This window comes from Lutra lutra, chromosome 8 (genome assembly GCF_902655055.1).
Source record: "Lutra lutra chromosome 8, mLutLut1.2, whole genome shotgun sequence".
Taxonomy (NCBI): Eukaryota; Metazoa; Chordata; class Mammalia; order Carnivora; family Mustelidae; genus Lutra; species Lutra lutra.
The window spans coordinates 76,951,428-76,968,512 of record NC_062285.1 but is presented as its reverse complement, the minus strand read 5'-3'; the positions used below and the strand labels follow the sequence as shown (position 1 = coordinate 76,968,512).

The window sequence follows — 17,085 nt, the reverse complement described above, 5'->3', positions numbered from 1 at the left end:
GGGCATGCAAAGAAGGGAGAAATTAGCTCTCCAAGGGTTTAAGAGTAGTCAAAGGTTTTATAGAAGAGGAAATACTTGAACTGAATCTTGGGGTGGGCAGGGAGGAGTAAGGGTTCACAAGTCAGATGGACAGGTCAGAGGAGGAAGAAGTGTAAGCGTGTGAAACAGACTGACATACAGAAGTGTAGACATGGCTTGAGTATATTCAGTGAAACAGCAGAAGATGAAGGTGGAAGGGCAGGTAGGAGTCATGATAAAATACCTTTCTGTCATGTTAAAATATACTAAATACAAATAGGAGCCATTCAGGGCTTTTAACTAAGTAAAAAGTAGTGGCCAACAAATAACATTTCCTGAGGGCTTATTACTCAAGTATCAAGAACTCTGCTAAGAATGGTGTATGTTTTAATGCAGCCAATCCTCCTGTCACCAACAAGACCATAAGACCTGAACTTTATCACCCACCTGCATGTACCTACCTACCTTTGTCCCACATTTTCCTTAAGTTCTTCTTTCCAGGTTATCTTTCAACTCAGGCAAAGACCTAATGGGCACAGCATCCCATGACAGAAACCAACACTACCCCTCAAGCTGTAACAGCTGCCATGGGGAAGAGCTCCAGAGGCCCAGTTTGAACTTATCCACTGACTCACACATCCGCAGACGGACCCAGGAGTGACCCCAGTGACCTCTACCTCATTATCATGCTAAATTCTCCACCCAAGGAGGAGCACAAGCCTCATTAACACAATGTACAATGTATGTCTAGGCATGTTTCCTTGAGGCACATGTATGACCATATGGCTGCCTCTACATACAATGACAAGGATCCCCTTTCTAAATACTCATCCTAACCCTAAATAAAAGGAACCCGTTCATTCTTGCTTGGGGAATCACAGCTTTGGAAGTTATTCCCTGTGACCTCCTTATTAAGTGCAAATAAATTTAACTTTGTATGATAACTCCACCTGATGTAGTTTCTATGTATAAGTCACCAAAGAGCTAACTCATGTTGTTCGGTTACATGTTAGTTCAGTTACATAACTCATGTTAGTTCGGTTATACCTCTCAAATCCTATCCGTTTGGCACTTCAGATGGAGGATGCTAGTACAGGGAGGATGGCAAAAAGGCTGGGAGTAGATTAGATTGAAGGGATGTAAATCAGGTTAGGGGGATGCAATAATACATAGTCACGGATTACAAACTTGTGGCCTGCAGTCGTATCATGCTTAGCTTGTACTGTGACTTAGAAATTAGAAGACTTCGGAGCACTTGGGTGGCTCAATGGGTTAAGCCTCTGCCTTCGGCTCAGATCATGATCTCCAGGTCCTGGGATCAAGCCCCACATCGGGCTCTCTGCTCATCGGAGAGCCTGCCCACCCACCCACCCCGCCCCTATCTTCTGCTCTGCCTACTTGTGATCTCTCTCTCTCTGCCAAATAAGTAAATAAAATCTTAAAAAAAATAAGAAGAAGAAGAAGAAGAAGAAAAAGAAATTAGAAGACTTCACATAAGAATTCAGATTTTTGGTCCTCTTGAAAAATCAGCTCAGTCAGATATGAGCCCACATTACTGCCTGGAACACAGAGGCAGCTGCCCCCTTGCAATACAGGACATCCTGCACAAGGCCACCAACTTTCTACTCCTTTTTGCCCAGCATCCTCCACACATTTTATTACCTGACTGCTTCTGGTAAGCAGCTGAAGTCACAGTCTTTGGTTTAGTATGAAAGAATGAGGGCCTAATTTAAGATAGTAGCAGAAAAGATTAAAAGAGGGGCTCAGATATTCAGAGGGAAAGATGAAATCTATAATTACCTCTGGGTTTCAGATTGGATGAGTGGGTAAATGGTGATAGCACTAACAAGAATAGGAATTATAAGAGCTAATGTGGTAGGAAAGAAAATAAGTTTAAGTCTGATTCTGTCTGAGCTATGTCACCAGACTCCGTTTAAAATTTAGGCTTTAAAATGTGAATTCAAGGGGCGCCTGGGTGGCTCAGTGGGTTAAGCCGCTGCCTTCGGCTCAGGTCATGATCTCAGAGTCCTGGGATCGAGCCCCGCATCGGGCTCTCTGCTCAGCAGGGAGCCTGCTTCCTCCTCTCTCTCTGCCTGCCTCTCTGCCTGCTTGTGACCTCTCTGTCAAATAAATAAATAAAATCTTTAAAAAATAAATAAATAAAAAAATAAAATGTGAACTCTAAAGATTTACATTTAGAAATGGAAATGTTCCTGAAAGTAGCAAAGAGAAGGGGATGAAGAACAACATTCATAAAATACCTAAAAATGCCTTGATCAAGAAAAAAAAAAGTTAGCCTTTTTACGAGGAAATCTAATCATTGTGGAAGGAAGGGAAGAATTATTCAATTAATGGGTTGGAACAACTGGTTATCTATTTAAGCAAGCCAGATGTTCATTCCACTCCAACGGGCAAAATAAATTCAAATGGTTCAAAAATGTGACCATAAAAACTAAAGAGGAAAGAAAAAGGAAAGAAAAGAGGAAGTAAAGTAAAGAGAAAAGCTTAACTTCAAAAAAATTACAAGAAATATTGATGAGTAATTATCTGATCTTTGAATTGATAGAACTGTATTTTTTAAATCACAATAAAAATAATACTATAGGGCACCTGGGTGGATCAGTGGGTTAAGCCTCTGCCTTTGGCTCGGGTCATGATCTCAGGGTCCTGGGATTGAGTCCCGCATTGCGCTCTCTGCTCCGTGGAGAGCCTGCTTCCCCCCCTCTCTCTGCCTGCCTCTCTGCCTGCTAGTGACTTCTCCCTCTGTGTGTCAAATAAATAAAATCTTTTTAAAAAAAATAATGCTACATATTATTACATAAAAATTTGGAATCTACATATATAGATGTCAAACAAGAGTAAAAGACAGTATTGGGGGAAAAACTGCAAAATAACAGCATGTATTTAAAGTATATATTGAGGGGCACCTGGGTGGCTCAGTCATTAAGCATCTGCCTTGGGCTCAGGTCATGATCTCAGGGTCCTGGGATTGAGCCCCGCATCGGCTCCTGGCTGGGCAGGAAGCTTGCTTCTCCCTCCCCCACTCCCCCTGCTTGTGTTCCCTCTCAGTATGTCTCTCTGTGTCAAATAAATAAATAAAATATTTTTAAAAAAAGTATATATTGAAGTATAAAGGTATATCTTAAAAACAACAAATTCATTTCTTAAAATATATGAAAAGCTTGTAACACGGCTTTTTAAACATTAAAATTGTAAAGGGAAAAAAAGGACCCTAATAATAAAGAAATAATACTGATTGACAATATATAAATAAAAATAGCTAACATCTAGAAAATGTTCAATTTTCCCAAGTAAATCAAGGATATGGAAACTTCAAAATAATACATATGTTCCCTATGTGAAAATAGCCATAATTTAGGGGGAGACCCTCTTGGTCCAGGCTATCATGAGATGACTTTCTCATACACCATGTGTGTTGGTGTGTGGTTTTCTCCCAGCTTTACTGAGATGTAAATGACATATAATGTTTTGCAATGTTAATACATACCAAGTAATGATTTGATACACAGATACAATATATACCCACATCATTTACCACAGTAAGGTTAGTTATCTATCACATTGTATAGTTAAAATTTTTGTGTGTATGGTAAGAATTTTTAAGGTTTACTCTCTTAGCAACTTTTTAATATACAGTACAGTATTGTTAACTATAGTCACCATGCTGGACAGCACATCACCAGAATTTGTAACTGAAATTTTGTACACTTTTGCCACCTCTACCCATTCCTCCTCCAACTGCTCTTACCCCTGGGCCCACGGCAACCACCAATCAAACTGCTATTTTTATAAGTTCAATTTTTTTAGCTATTAGCTAAAAAAAATATTAGCTATTTTTTTTAGATTTCACATATAAGTGAGATCATACAGTATTTGTCTTTTTCTGTCTGAATTATTTCACTTAGCCTAATACCCTCAAGGTCTATCTATGTTGTCACAAGTGGCAGGCTGTCCTCTTTTATGGCTGAATGATATTCTATTATATTGAAATACCATATTTTCTTTATTCATTCACCCATGAGTAGACACTTAGGTTGCTTCCATGTCTTGGCTATTGTGAATATGCTGCAATGAACACAGGGATGCAGCTCTCTCTTTGGGACAATGATTTCATTTCATTTGCACAGATATCAAGAGATGGAATTACTAGAACATAGAATACTTCTATTTTTAGTTTTGGGGGGAAACCTCCATACCAATTTATATTTCAACCAACAGTGTATGAGAGTTCCTATTTTACAATATCCTCTCAACACTTGCTATCTCTTGATAATACCTATCTTAACAGGTGTGAAGTAATATCACACGCTGGTTTTCATTTGCATTTTTCTGGAGGTTAGTAATATTAGCCACCTTTTAATTTATGTGTTGGCCATCCAAATATCTTCTTTGGAAAAAAAAAATGTTTATTCAAGTCTTTGTCCATTTTTAATCAGATTATTTGCTCTTCTTGCTATTGAGTTACATGAGTACCTTATATATATTAACCTATATCCTGAGCTTTTTCTTTGCTGGGAGATTTTTGATTACTGATTCAATCTCCTTACTTATTACTGATCTGGTCAGATTTTCTATTTCTTCAGGATTCGGTCTTGGTAGATTGTATGTTTGCAGAAATTCATCTATTTCTTCTAAGGCTATCCAATTTGCTCACGCCAAGTTGTTCACTGTAGGATCCTTTGTATTTCTATAGGATCAGCTATAATATCGTCTCTTTCATTTCTATTTTATTTGAATCCTCTTTTTTTCTTGGTTAGTCTAGCTAAAGGTTTCTTACTTTTGTTTACCTTTTCAAAAAACCAACCAAAAGTTTTGTTAAACTTTTCTATTGTTTTCCTCATATCTACTTATTTCTGCTCGGGTCATTATTAATTCCTTCCTTCAGGTAACTTTGGGCTTAGTTTATTCTTCTTTCTGTAGTTACTTGAGGAGTAAAGCTAGGATATTGGAGATCTTTCTTTTTTTCTTAATGTAGGCATTTATCACTATAAACTTACTATAAACTCTTAGAATCACCTTTGTTGCATCCCATAAGTTTTGGTATGTTGGGTTTCCATTTTCACTTGTTTCATATTTAAATTTTTTTTTCTTTTGATTTCTACTTTGACCCATTGGTTGTCTGGGGGTGTGTTGTTTAATTTTCATGTATTTGTGAATTGTCTAGCTTTCCTTCTATTACCTACTGATTTCTAGTTTCACACCATTGTGGTGAGAAAGATACTTGATATAATTCCTGTCTTCTTGAATTTGTTAAGACTTGTCTTGTGGCCTGTTGGATGGCATGTTCTGTTTTAATCTGTTAGGTCCATTTGGCCTAGTGTTATTCATATCTGCTGTCTGCTTATTGATTCTCTGTCTGAACGATCTATCCACTATTGAGAGGGGGTATTAAAGTCCCCAACAATTATTGCATAACTGTTTATTTCCCTTTAGTTCTGTTAGTATTTGTGTTATAGATTAGGCACTCTGACATCAGGTGCATAATTATTTATGGTTGTTATATATGCTTTTTTTTTTTAAGATTTTATTTATTTATTTGACAGAGAGAGAGATCACAAGTAGGCAGAGAGGCAGGCAGAGGGAGAGGGGGCAGCAGATTCCCCGCTGAGCAGAGAGCCCGATGTGGGGCTCGATCCCAGGACCCTCGATCCCAGGACCCTGAGCTGAAGGCAGAGGGGCTTTAACCCTGAGCCACCCAGGTGCCCCGGTTGTTATATATTCTTAATTAACCCCTTTATCATTACATAATGACCTTCTCTGTCTCTTCTGACCATGTTTACCTTAGTCTATTTTGTCTGATTTAAGTTTAGCTATCCCTTGCTTTCTTTTGATTTCCATTTGCTCGAAATAACTTTTTCCAACCCTTCACTCTTGGTCTATGTATGTCCTTAAAGCTTAAATGAGGACACCATTGGATCTTGTTTTTTAATTCATTCAGTTATTCTGTATCTTTTGATTAGAGAAATGACAGATAAGGACTTAATACTGTCATTGTGTTGTTTTCTGTTTTGTATATCCTTTCTTCTTTGCCTCCTATTTTGCTACTTGTTTTATGAATAATGACTTTTTCTTTTTTTGGCAGTATGCTTTGACTCCTTTATGATAATCTTTTGTGTTTCTACTATAAGTTTTTTGTGGTTATCATGAGGTTTACACTGATAACATCCTATTTTTTTATTATTACGTTCAACTAGCTAACGTATAGTGTATCAATAGTTTACATCCTGTTTTAAACTAGGAACAACTTAACTTTAGTAGCTGGCAGACACTTCACACTTTGACTTCTCTACCCCTCATATTTTAGGTTATTGGTGTTTTAATTTCTATCACTTTGATATTGTATATTCAATAATAAGTTTTTATAGTTATGCTTATTTTTATAAGATGCTTATTTTTAAACTAGGGTTGTGAATTATGTGCCACCATTACAATACTTAAGAATGTGACCAGTGGGGGCACCTGGGTGGTTCAGTTGGTTAAGTGTCTGCCTTCAGCTCAGGTCACGATCCCAGGGTCCTGTGATCAAGCACTGCATCAGACTCCCTGCTCAGTGGGAAGCCAGCTTCTCCCTCTGCCTGCTGCTCTCCCTGCTTGTTCTCTCTGTTAAAAAATATAAATAATCTTAAAAGAAAAAAAAAAAAAGAATGTGACCAGTGAGTTTTTACACATTCGTATTTTTTTTTAAAGATTTTATTCATTTGACAGAGAGAGAGAGATCACAAGTAGGCAGAGAGGCAGGCAGAGAGAGAGGGGAAGCAGGCTCCCTGCCAAGCAGAGAGCCTGATGCGGGATTCAATCCCAGGACTCTGAGATCCTGACCTGAGCCGAAGGCAGAGGCTCAACCCACTGAGCCACCCAGGCGCCCCCACATTCGTATGTTTTTATGATGTTAATTAGAATCCTTTTATTTCTGCTTGAAGAACACAACTTGAATATTTCCTATAAATTAGGTCTGGGGTAATGCTTTTGTTGATTCGGAAAGTCTTTATCTCTCTTTCATTTGTAAAGGACAGCTTTAGGGCATAGTATTCTTGGTTGACAGGTATTTTTCTTTCAATATTTTGAATATAACATCCATTCACTCCTGGACTGCAAGGTTTCTTTTAAGAAACCACCTATAGTCTTATGAGGGCACCCTTGTATAAACAAATTGGTTTTCTTTTGCTGCTTTCAAAATTCTCTTTTTTCTTTGACCTCTGACGACTTATAATGTATCCTGGTATAGCCGTTTTTGGGTTCAATCTATTTGAGATTCACTACACCTCCTGAATCTGGATGTCCATTTCTGTCCCCAAGTCTAGAGAGTTTGCTGCCATTCTTACTTTATTATTTTTTAAGATTTTATTTTATTTATTTGGGGGCAGGGGGAAGAGCAGAAGGGGAGGGACAAGCAGACTCTGTGCTGAGAGTGCTGCCCAATACAGGGCTTGAGGCTTGATCTCAGAACCCCGAGATCAAGACCTGAGCTGAAACCAAGAGTTGCAGGCTTAACCGACTGAGACACCCAGACACCCCTCTCATTCTTGCTTTAAAGAGATTTCTGTCCCTTTCTCTTCTGGGTATGCATAATAATATACGTATTCATAATATGTATTTGCATCTCCTAATTGTGTCTTATAAGTCTGTGGACTTGCTTCACTCTTCTTTTTTCCTATATTTCAATTCACTAATTCTTTTTTCTACTTTGTTAAGTCTGTTACTGAAGCTCTCCATTGAATTCTTGAGTTCATTATATTCTTCAGCTCTAGAATTTCTGGTTTTTTTTTTTAATAGTTTCCATCAAAAAGCTTTGTTGAACTTTTCATTTTGTACATGTACTGTTTTCTGACTTTCATTTAGTTGTGTGTCTGTGTGTTCTTGTAGTTCACTGAGCTTCTTTAAGAGGATTATTCTGAATTCTTTGTCAGATAGTTCACAGACTCTATTTCTTTAGGGTCAATTATTGGAGTTCTATTAGTTTCCTTTAGTGGTGTCATGTTTACCTGATTCTTCGTGTTCCTTGATTCCTTGTGTTGGTATCTGCCATTTAAGTAACTGGTCTCTTCCCCCAGATTTTATAGGTTTAGCAGGGAAAGACCTTCACAAGTCAGCTCAGCTTGGAATAGTAGACAGATCAGCTGGTAGTATCTATAGGCAGGCAGGGCTTCCTATCAGGGTCTCTAATTGGGTGAGGCCACTACCCATGCTCTGAAGTTAGGGTGGGTGCAACTACCTGGTTCTGTAGTTGGGTGAGTCTGCTGGCTGGGTTCCACATTTGAGCAAGGGCAGTAGGAGGGCTCCCTGATCAGGTGGAGCTGCTGGCTGTGCCTGCTGTCAGGTGGGGCCACTAGCTGGATTCTACAATTACCTCTGGTCAAGTGAGGCCACAGGCTATGTTCCCTGGGATGGTGGTACCACTGTTTGGACTCCCAGATTGGGCAGGGCTATGGCCTGGGCTTTGCAATCACTCCGGTTTGGGTGGGGTCTCAGACTGTGCTTCCCGATTGGATGGTGGCTCTGGCTGGTCTCCATGCTGAGGAAGGCTGCAGACAGGTTTTGTGCTTAGACAGGCTTCTGGCTATGCTCTGGAATCAAACAGACTATAGGCTGTGCCCCAAGGTTGGGCAAGGTCTCGGGTTGCACTTCACAATCAGGTAAGCTGTTGGCTGTGCTCCATCCACTATTGGAGAAGATCGCTGGCTGAGTTCTCTGGTTGGGAGGGGCTCTGTTTGTGTTCTATAGTTAGTTGGGCTAGAGATTGTGCTCTGCAAATGGACAGGGTTGCTGTCTAAGCTTCCTCACCAGGTGAGGCTATGCTCCCACTTGGACAGGTCACTGGCTGGCTGGGCTCCCTGCCTCAGGGAGGCAGGAGGCGGTGTTCAACAATCAGGCAGAGCCATAGTCTGCACTCTGTTGCAGGGCAGGACTCTGGGGTGGGCTCGGCAACCTGGCAGTATCACAGATTAGGCTCTGGAGCTGTCCAGGCTCGCTGTTCAGGTTCCCAGGTTATGCGATGTCAGAGGCTATACTAAATAGTGTACTCGCCAGGGCTGCTGGCTTGGCTCCCTGCCCAAGCGGGGCTGTAGGATAGACCCTGTGGCTGCACAGTTTCTTTGGCCAGATGGGAATGGAGGCTATACTCAGCACTTGGACAGAGTTGTGAATGTCCTGCCCATGTGGGGCCACAGAACACACTCCATACTCAGTATGGCTTGTTGGCTGGGCCCAAATAAGGCAGACCTATCAATCAAACTCCCTAATAGACAAGGCCACTGCCACTGATTTGGCACTGCAGATGGGCAGAGCAGCTGGCTGGGGTCTCTGCTCAGGCACCACTGTGAACAGAAATCTGGTCCACCAAGATCTGAGCACTGGATGGTATATCCCCAGCCTCCTCCTCTATCTGATCCCCAGTAGTAGAGCCTTGCAGATTTTCCCAGTAAGCCTTGTGAGGTAAGACCAAAGTAGGCATCCCTGGATGTATCCCACAAGGCCAGAGGAGCTGGATGTCCACCTTGGGCTCTCATTTCCACTGGAAAAGCCATAGGCCCAGGTGGCCCTTCTCAGTACAACAACTGTGCCGGCCAGGACAGCAGGATAGTTCAGAATATGTGGTCCTTCTCAGTCTCTGTGATACAGGGGGTTGCTTCAGCCTCATACCTAGGTTCTGGGATTATTACAATGGTGTTGTCTATAGGTAGTTGCTAGTTGGTCTTCTTATGAAGGAGGCTGAAGTTGGAAACAATCTATGTTACCACCTTGATGATATCACTCCTTGTGCTTATATTAATTGATAGGAATATAATCCTTTTGGTAGGGTATGAAGAAACTTAAGGTTTTGTAGGGTTTTTTGACATAATAATTTTACCTTTAGGAATCTATCATAAGAAAATAATAAAAATTGCAGCAAAGATTTATAGAGTTGTTTTTAAATCAAAGCATTATTTAAAATAGCAAATAAAACAAATGATTAAAACTAGGTGAAATGATTGATGGAATGATGATAGCATGAAATACCACAGAAATACTGAAGAAAATTTCCCCAAAAAAAATTAACATGAGAAATAATACGAAGTAAACAGGATACAAAGCTCTATCTATAGGTAAAATATGAACTCAGTGATATGGAAAAAAAGAGGGGGGGTAAATTATGGCATAAAATTATGGTTAGTTTAGATTTTGTCCTTTATCATTTTTTAAAGATTCTCATTTTTCCATAATGGGAAAACAATGATTTTTATAATAAGAAAAAAGAAGTACTTTAGAGTAATTGTGTGAGGACAGACATGGGAGCAGTAAAAGGGAATTAAACTGAATTTTTCAGCCCACAAAGGTGGTTTTTCAGGTACCTCTGTACTTGGGAGTTTTTTCCTATGAACCAAATTTTTAGTTCTGGTTTAGTGGAGGATAATGAGGAACAGCAAAAAGAGTCTGAGTCATGGAATAAAGTTAAATACAAACCACAAGAATTCTGAAAAGTTTTCCAGTCATATCTTACATTTCTTTTCAGGAAAAGAGAGTTTTAGTGGTTTATACTCATGCATGTTTACAAGGGCTCAAACTGTTTGTCACTCTCTTAACTAGCTTGTCTACTGGGGACTCCAAAGGCCCATCTCAAAATCAAAACACAAGGCAGCACAAGTCTTACCTCAATTAACTTCATGTCTTATTTAGGGTAAGGGAACTACTCCAAAATCATAAGAGACAAAATGAGGGCTCTAGCTTCAAAGATCTCCACACTCCCCTTTACTCCTTCTTTAAAGGAGATACAGCGTGATTTAAAGCACCAGTATAACCAAAAATGCCTATTTTGTGCTAAAAGGTGAAGGTTTGGTGTGACCAGAGAAAAACCAATGGAATGGTGAGAGGTGGTGTGATGCACTGTAAAGGAAAGGGGAGCAGCTCACACACTTTCATCACTCAGTGGTCCAACTGGAAGAAGCTGCTCATCTTTGAACTCCTGCCTTTCACTTTCTTAAAAGTAAGTATCTAAGAAGAATGGGAATGGGAATTGGAATGGGAATGGGGGAGAGAGAGAGAGAGAAACAGATTGACCTTCACACCCAAAATGAAACCTGAAAACAGGCTTCAGTTTAAGTGAGGATGTAAAATATGAATTTTCCAGAAATGACTTTGATTAAAAATATAAGCTCGTGGTTGAATTTTCCCATTCACTCAAAAATATTCAAAGCTTCTATGTCACTGAAGAGGTTCAAGAGAGATGTAGGTTCCTTTATTGTACCAATTCCTTTTATATTCCCTAATTTTAGTTTTAAAATTATTACTGTGTTCTCTTGTTCACTGTTCCTTTTCAAACAACAACCACTCACTGAAAGAGATCAGACTAATCTAACATCCTAAGAGCCAGAAGCAGCAATTCTTTTTGAGGGCAAGAATTGGATTAGACTAAAAATAAAACATGGTATCACCAAGTTTACAATTTTAAGATGTAAGTAGCTCTGAGTTACTTTAGCTATTTTGAGTCATCTAAACTCTCCCAAGAGGCTTTTTGACCATCACAAGTGACCAACAAAAACTGCTCCCAGCTAAAAGCAGACATACCATGTGACTCATAAGATTCAGATATTGTGTTAAACACTCAGATTACTTGCCTTCTGCAACCGTGAGAAAATCCAGAAGCTACTTCACCTCATTTAAGGCACTTAAATCTTTAAGGCAGAAAAGTTTTTAGTGCTACTGATCTTTATAATTAATACCTGAACAGCTGATTAGCTAAGTACCAAACAGGGTCATACCATTTGATTGACTTGTGATCTTTAGAACATGATTCCGGCCTATTTGGAAAACAAATATAGGCGAGGGAAAAAATGCCTAAGATGGAATAAAAAGTAAACTGTATAGTTTGTTGTCATCAAGGATATCCTGTAATTCAAGTGGGTAGACTGGCAAATCCTCCCATAAATCAGTTTATGAGTTCAATCCTGTTCAGTATTTTTCTGGATTTCACTAAAGGTCTAAGGTGGCAAATTTAGTTCAGCAACACACAAGACTATTAGAATCACAGCACCCAACAACAGAAGCTGTAATATCTCCCTCATTTTACAGAGGTGCAGCCCACAGTCATTTGGCTACCTGGTGGACAAACCTGGACTAGAACCAGTCACTCAACCTTCCTCTGGAGCTCCCAAACCTAGCAGGAGAGTCCACGGTGCGGCAGCACCTCTGGGACTCTGTATTACCCTGTGGAGAAGCTGGCTCTCAGGACACTGACAGCCCGGGCCAAGTTCTGTACTACATGGTGTCCATGAGTCCAAGTCCACTGATGTCCAAGTCCAACGCTAAATCACTGTTTACTGTCTTAGGATTACAGATCTGTGGATCAAATAACTGGTTTCGGCCTGCTTTTCAGATGATGGAAGAATGACATTTTTACTCCAAACTTTCTAATAAACCCAAAATATTATGACTAAAGCTTTCTTGAAAGTGATTAGGATTTCGATTACAGAAGTTAACTGCCATGAAGTGAACAAAATTCAGCCTGGGACCCACTTCTATCTATGATGATTTCTTCATAAAAATATTCCCCAAAGTGAGGTTTTCAAAATCTTAGATACCACATGGAATCAAGGGCACTCCTTGTCCATGGCAGCTGAGCACAAGGGCAAAGCTAAGTGTACATACATCCAGTTGTCTGGATTCTGCCCTAGGTATTCTATAACATGAAATAAGATCTCTAAAATATAAAAATGTCCTTTTTTCTTTCCAAATTGGAAATATCTTTTTCTATTTATGAAAGCAAAATGTTTCCTGTAAAAACGTGAAAATATCCGGAAGTATATAAATTGCAACATGAAAGTGACCTCACACTCCTACCTCCCATACCAGCCAGTTTTAACTGTTGGCTGCCAGACTGGCGTTCCACTGCCTGGATTTAAATTCTGGCTCTGTCACTGGTGAACTCTGAGAGCTCTCAGGGTGTCAGTGCCCTTATCTACAAAACAGAGACAATGATAGTGTGCAAGAATTAATAACTAGTGTTTATTAAGTACTTTATGAAGTGTAGGTATTATTCCGAGCACTTAAACCATTTAACAAGTTTTAATAAAGTGGCTGACGGATAGACATTAGAGCACTGAACAGTGCCTGAGCCTTAGTCACATGTTCACTGAATGTCAATGGTTGTTCTGATGACCTTCCCGAACCTTAACATGTACACACACAAACACACACACACACACACACACACACACACACAGATGGTTTTAATACAAATGGGCTCCTATAAACTGCTCGGTAACTCGTTTTTTCCCTATTTTAACATAAACAGACCCACTTTATCTTCTTTAGGGAGCATACCGTAATAACATTTTCCAACATACAGTGAGTTACTTTGTGCTTTGTGTATCATCTCATATAATCCTCATACGAACCCTAAAAGCATGTGCTGTTTATTACTATTCCTACATAGGCAGGAGGAAGGAAAGATTCAACTGGGTCAAGTAACTTGCCCAAGATCATATAGCTAACTGTGGTGGAACCGGAATCTGAACTTAGTGACCACAGTGCTCTCCATTCTCTGTAGGGCCCTACTTTTAAACTAATGTCCACTAACAGACACTTAGATAGCTTCCATTTTGGATAGGTATTTTTAGCAACGCTGCAGTAACATACTCAGATCACAGACCGCGCACTCTTTCTCTTATTTCCTTATTGTATTCTTCTGGTGTGCAACTGCTGAATCAAAGAATATTCACATTTTAAATTTTGACACACAAGGCAATATTCCCTTCCAGATAAATAGTGCCAACTGAAAAATCTACAGATACATGAAAGCGGCAACACTGGGTACCGTCCATCTTTTTAATCTTTGCCAGCCTGATGGGTTAAAAAAAAATCCTACTGTTGTTTATGTATTCCTTTGACTAAAATGAGTTAAGTGTATTTTCATATATTTTAAATATTTCTTCTTTTCTAAGCTGCCTGATTTAAGTTCCTTGCCCACTTTTGTATTGGAAGATTCATTCTTTAATAAAGTGAGACTATATTTTAACAATATAATTATCATAGCCCAGTTTTAGTTATTTTAAATAGCTTAAATCATACCTTAATGCCAATATTTAAATAATTTTGGTTTATACAACTTACAAAAAAGGTCAAAGAATGCTTTAGTTCATGTAGGAATTATAGTCATTACATTAGAAGCAGGGCACTTTCCTACAAATCAGTAAGATCAAGTCAAAACTATTATCACACAACTCACAGGTTGAGGATGTAAGTAGAAAGAATTTTCCGGACTAAGTAAGATTTTCTGTTATTGGGATATGACACTAAGATGCTATTATTCAAAGACAAATCCCATATGATTTCACTTATTTGTGGAATTTAAGAAACAAAACTGATGAACAAACCATAAGAGACTCTTAAATATAGAGAACAAACGGAGGGTTGTTTGAGGGGAGGTCAGTGGGGGAGTGGGGTAACTGGGTGATGGGCATTAAGGAGGGCATGTGATGTCATGAGCACTGGGTATAATATGCAACTGATGAATCACTAAATTCTACCCCTGAAAGTAATATGTTAACTTGAATATAAACAAAATCTAAAAATAGTGAAAACAAAAAGACCCTATTGTTTGGACCCTATTTATTTAGGCCAGCATATATAATTTCTTTTTTAAAATGATGCCAATTGGGTGCCTGGGTGGCTCAGTAGGTTAGGCGTCTGCCTTCAGCTCAGGTCATAATCTCAGGGTCCTGGGATCGAGCCCCATGTGGGGCTCCCTGCTCAGTGGAGAGCCTGCTTCACCCTCTCCCTCCACCTTCTGCCCTGCCTACCTGTACTTTCTCTATCTCTCTGTCAAATACATAAAATCTTAAAAATAAAGATAGATAGATAGATGGATGGATGGATAAAATAAAATAATGCCAATTTACTCTTCAACAGATGACTTCCCAGCATAGATAATGACCCTCTGGGAAGCAACTAACCAATGTCATTGTCGTTATTATCACTTAAACTTCACAATTGTCTGAGGTAGGTACTATTTCCCCATTTAACAAATGAGAAACTGAGGCTTCAAGCCATTAAGTTACTTGCCAGAGGCTCTCAACTAAAAGTGGCAGAGCTGGGATCTGAACCCTGTCTGACCTCAGGGCTACTACTGTTCTATTGTTCTAACATCACTCCTACATTTTACAATCAGACTCAACTAGTTCAACAAAGCTAAAGCCAAAAATAAATCTGCTAACCTCCTAAAGACCACTCCAAAGAATTACTGGTCTCTTCTTACACAATCACCTTATTTATTCTTAATAAATCTGAAAGCACTGTTATAGTTCCTGGTTTATAGAAACTGAAAAGAATCAAGTAGCCCATCCTCCCAGGAACGAGGCTGTGTTAACCTTCCTCCCACTCAACACACCCAACACACACACTCTACACACCCAAACAGCTGTACAAACTGTTTAAAGAGTTTTAGAATCTTTTGGGAACCTTTGCAATTATTTCACAGATTATTTAAAACATGTAATCTATCCTATGCTGTCATCACTTACTTGTCTAAACAGGGGGAAAGTATCAGAATGCTTTACTCTGTGAGCAGGAGGATTAACCAACACTGAGTGGCAGTCAGAAACCCAGCAAAGTTGCCATATTAGGGTTGAAGTCCACGTTTAAGCTGCTTCTAGATGGGTTACCAAGAGCCCTGAAATAACCTCAGAAAGCCGGAGAGGTCTCCAGAGTGGTGACAAAGGAGTCTCTTTGATCTGTTTGGCAGCCTTACAATCAGAAAGTTCTTCTTGCATCTAACCTAAATATCTCCTACTGAAATTCAAACCCATTTATTTTTCTCAGATTCTCCATAAAAATGAACTTCAACTGCAGAAATTAATTTGCCCAAATTCTCACAGCAAATAAGAAGAGTAGCTAGAAGCAGCACTGGTTTCCTTTGAGTCTCATCATTCCGTAATCCCAATCTCTTAAATTTTCAGTCCATTTTGCTAAGGGAAAAACTGCTTGTCTTCCTCAAAAAAACTGTGAAACTGATTTGAGAATAAAGTTGCCCTTCTGAAATCCTCGTGATTTGTATTTATTTAAGAATTTAGAAAACAGAAACCCTTCACAAACTTTTAAAGATCTTTAATTAATAAAAAATAAAATCATAGATAACTCTTTTATCAACTACCCCTAGGTTGGGGAGAGTGTGACACGTTTTACAGGCACGACAATCTTTCATCTTCACAATTCTATGAAGTAGATGTTTCTAGACTTATAGATGAGAGAACAGAGACTTTTAAGTCACCACGCCAAAGATATACAACTAGTAAATGGAACCTGGTCTGCTTTGTATCAGGGACCAAGCTCACAACCCACTTAACTATACTGTCTCTCATGTGACTTTTATTTTGAAATGAGTAAGCCCCACTTTACAAAGTACTTTTTTCCTGAAAGTACCACACTCATTATTATAAATTTGATCTTCCTCACCTCTTTCCATTATAAAATGTGTGGAAAAATAACACCCCAAGCTTTCACAAAACTAAAGAGTCATACTTAAGAATACAGCAGACATTATTTGTTTTTTAAAACACATCACATTGTACACCCTCTTCTTTTTAAAGATTTTATTTTATTTTATTTTATTTTTTAAAGATTTTATTTATTTATTTGACAGAGAGAGATCACAAGTAGGCAGAGAGGCCAGCAGAGAGGCAGGCAGAGAGAGAGAGGTGGAAGCAGGCTCCCTGCCGAGCAGAGAGCCCGATGTGGGGCTCGATCCCAGGACCCTGGGATCATGACCTGAGCCGAAAGCAGAGGCTTTAACCCACTGAGCCACCCAGGCGCCCCTATTTTATTTTTTTTTAAAGATTTTATTTATTTATTTGACAGAGATCACAAGTAGGCAGAGAAGCAGGCAGAGAGAGATAGGAGGAAGCAGACTCTCTGCCGAGCAGAGAGCCCGATGCAGGGCTCGATCCCAGGACCCTGGGATCATGACCTGAGCTGAAGGCAGAGGCTTTAACCCACTGAGCCACCCAGGCGCCCCTAAAGATTTTATCTTTTAGAATCTCTACACCCAATATGGGGCTCAAACACACAACCCTGAGA

The 17,085-nt window shown here is 39.4% G+C and overlaps 1 protein-coding gene across 2 annotated transcripts in view; it reads right to left on the bottom strand.

The window, feature by feature from the left end:
• Nucleotides 1-17,085, bottom strand: part of STK38L (serine/threonine kinase 38 like) — an 83,916-nt gene that overhangs the window by 33,320 nt on the left and 33,511 nt on the right. Inside the window, exon 2 of one of the 2 annotated variants that reach the window (XM_047743296.1) lies at nucleotides 12,853-12,970. The exons of the other annotated variant lie outside the window; for it this stretch is intronic. Within the exon in view, the coding sequence (XP_047599252.1) occupies nucleotides 12,853-12,859 (7 nt within the window). The 5' untranslated portion in view covers nucleotides 12,860-12,970. The remainder of the gene's footprint in view (nucleotides 1-12,852; nucleotides 12,971-17,085) is intronic. 2 annotated transcript variants of the gene reach the window in all.